The sequence below is a fragment of the Athene cunicularia genome (assembly GCF_003259725.1).
Source record: "Athene cunicularia isolate RWA chromosome 2 unlocalized genomic scaffold, athCun1 chr2_part1, whole genome shotgun sequence".
NCBI classification, from domain to species: domain Eukaryota; kingdom Metazoa; phylum Chordata; class Aves; order Strigiformes; family Strigidae; genus Athene; species Athene cunicularia.
In genome coordinates, this window is record NW_020799095.1 from 48,867,287 (window position 1) to 48,868,643 (window position 1,357).

General features: G+C 45.4%; 1 protein-coding gene across 1 annotated transcript in view; it reads left to right on the plus strand.

The window, feature by feature from the left end:
• The first annotated feature begins 745 nt into the window (after positions 1-745).
• Positions 746-1,357, plus strand: part of MINDY4 (MINDY lysine 48 deubiquitinase 4) — an 82,830-nt gene continuing 82,218 nt past the window's right edge. The window contains exon 1 of the mRNA XM_026841611.1: positions 746-1,053. Within this exon, the coding sequence (XP_026697412.1) occupies positions 991-1,053 (63 nt within the window). The 5' untranslated portion in view covers positions 746-990. The remainder of the gene's footprint in view (positions 1,054-1,357) is intronic.

Consider the following 1,357-nt stretch of genomic DNA (forward strand, 5'->3'; position numbering starts at 1 on the left):
CAACAAGGCACCAGTAAGGCAATTAAGGGGCTGAAGCACACAAGATGCAAGGAGCAACTGAGAGGGCAGTGTCTGCTCAGCCTAAATAGAAAAAAGACCAGGTGAGAGTCTAGATGCTATATACAACTATTGTATGTGGGTTAAAGGAAAGATGGAGTTGGACTCATCTCAGAGGGCATGGTTAATAAGGTGAAATAGTTGGAAGCTATAGCAGTGGAAATTTTAGCTAGCTAAAGAAAACAGTTTACCCACCCAGGAGTGGTCAAATATTGGAAGAGGTTGCCCACGCTGCAGAATCTCCATCCTGAGAAAATACCCTCCTTTGAGCAGGGTTCTCTGCTATATGACCTCTCCAACCAAATTCAGATCCCCAGGCCCAAAGTGTTACTCACCACAATCCCTCACATTAGCATATTTTATTACTGGCAAATGTAGGTGCAATCTGAAAGCAGAGATTAAACTGAAGAATGCTCCTACCCTAGACGTTGCCAGTATGAGAAATTAAGCTTAATTTCGCAGCTGTATTTTTTGTTTCTTTTATACAAGAGTGCAATTTTACTAAAGAAACATGTATGGTTAAAAGTTGCGTTAGCAAGGAGTAATAGGTTGCAAATAACTACATTTCTTAAAAACAAAATCAAAACCCAAAACCCTGTCCCCTCTCTCACATTTGAAGGTTTCTTTCTCAAATTTTATTGCTTAAAGCAATTACCGAGATGGTTGTTGCAGTGTCACACCACGAGCTCTTCCAGTTTTAAGCCTCCGCTGGGGTTCCTTCCCAGGGGGAGGAGTTCTCCCTGCTTCCGATGACATGGTCTCCACAGCAACATCCCTCCAGCAGCCGTGCTGCGCCCAGCCCAGCCCTGCCCTGCCGCCGCTGCAGGCCTGCGGGCGTTCAAAGCCGCCCCGAGGAGCTGCGATGCCGGCAGACTCGAATGATTTGTTAGAGGAAATAAAGAATAAGCCCCCTAAGCACACTTTGGGCTAAAAATGGACAACTCCTTTGTGGAAGAAGTGGCTGCATCCCTGGTGAGAGAATTTCTCAGTAGAAAGGTAACTTGTCTTGATTTTCTCCAGCTAGTACAGATGAGAATGACACATAAAAAGTGTTAAGTGCTACAAGACTGAGGAATGCTTTAGATGGGGGGTGGGGTGGGTGGGGTGTCTTCCAGCAGCTAAAGCTGAACCGGCTAAGTATCTGCACTACATTCCCCACAATGCCGTTTGATTGCGGAATATGGACGCGAGCTTCCTCCTTTGAGAAAGCCCGATGGTGGCCCACGCGCGCCTGCAAAACCCAAGATTAAATCAGTTGAGTTGGTGTGGTTTTTTTTGGTTTGTTTTTTTTTTTTTTTTC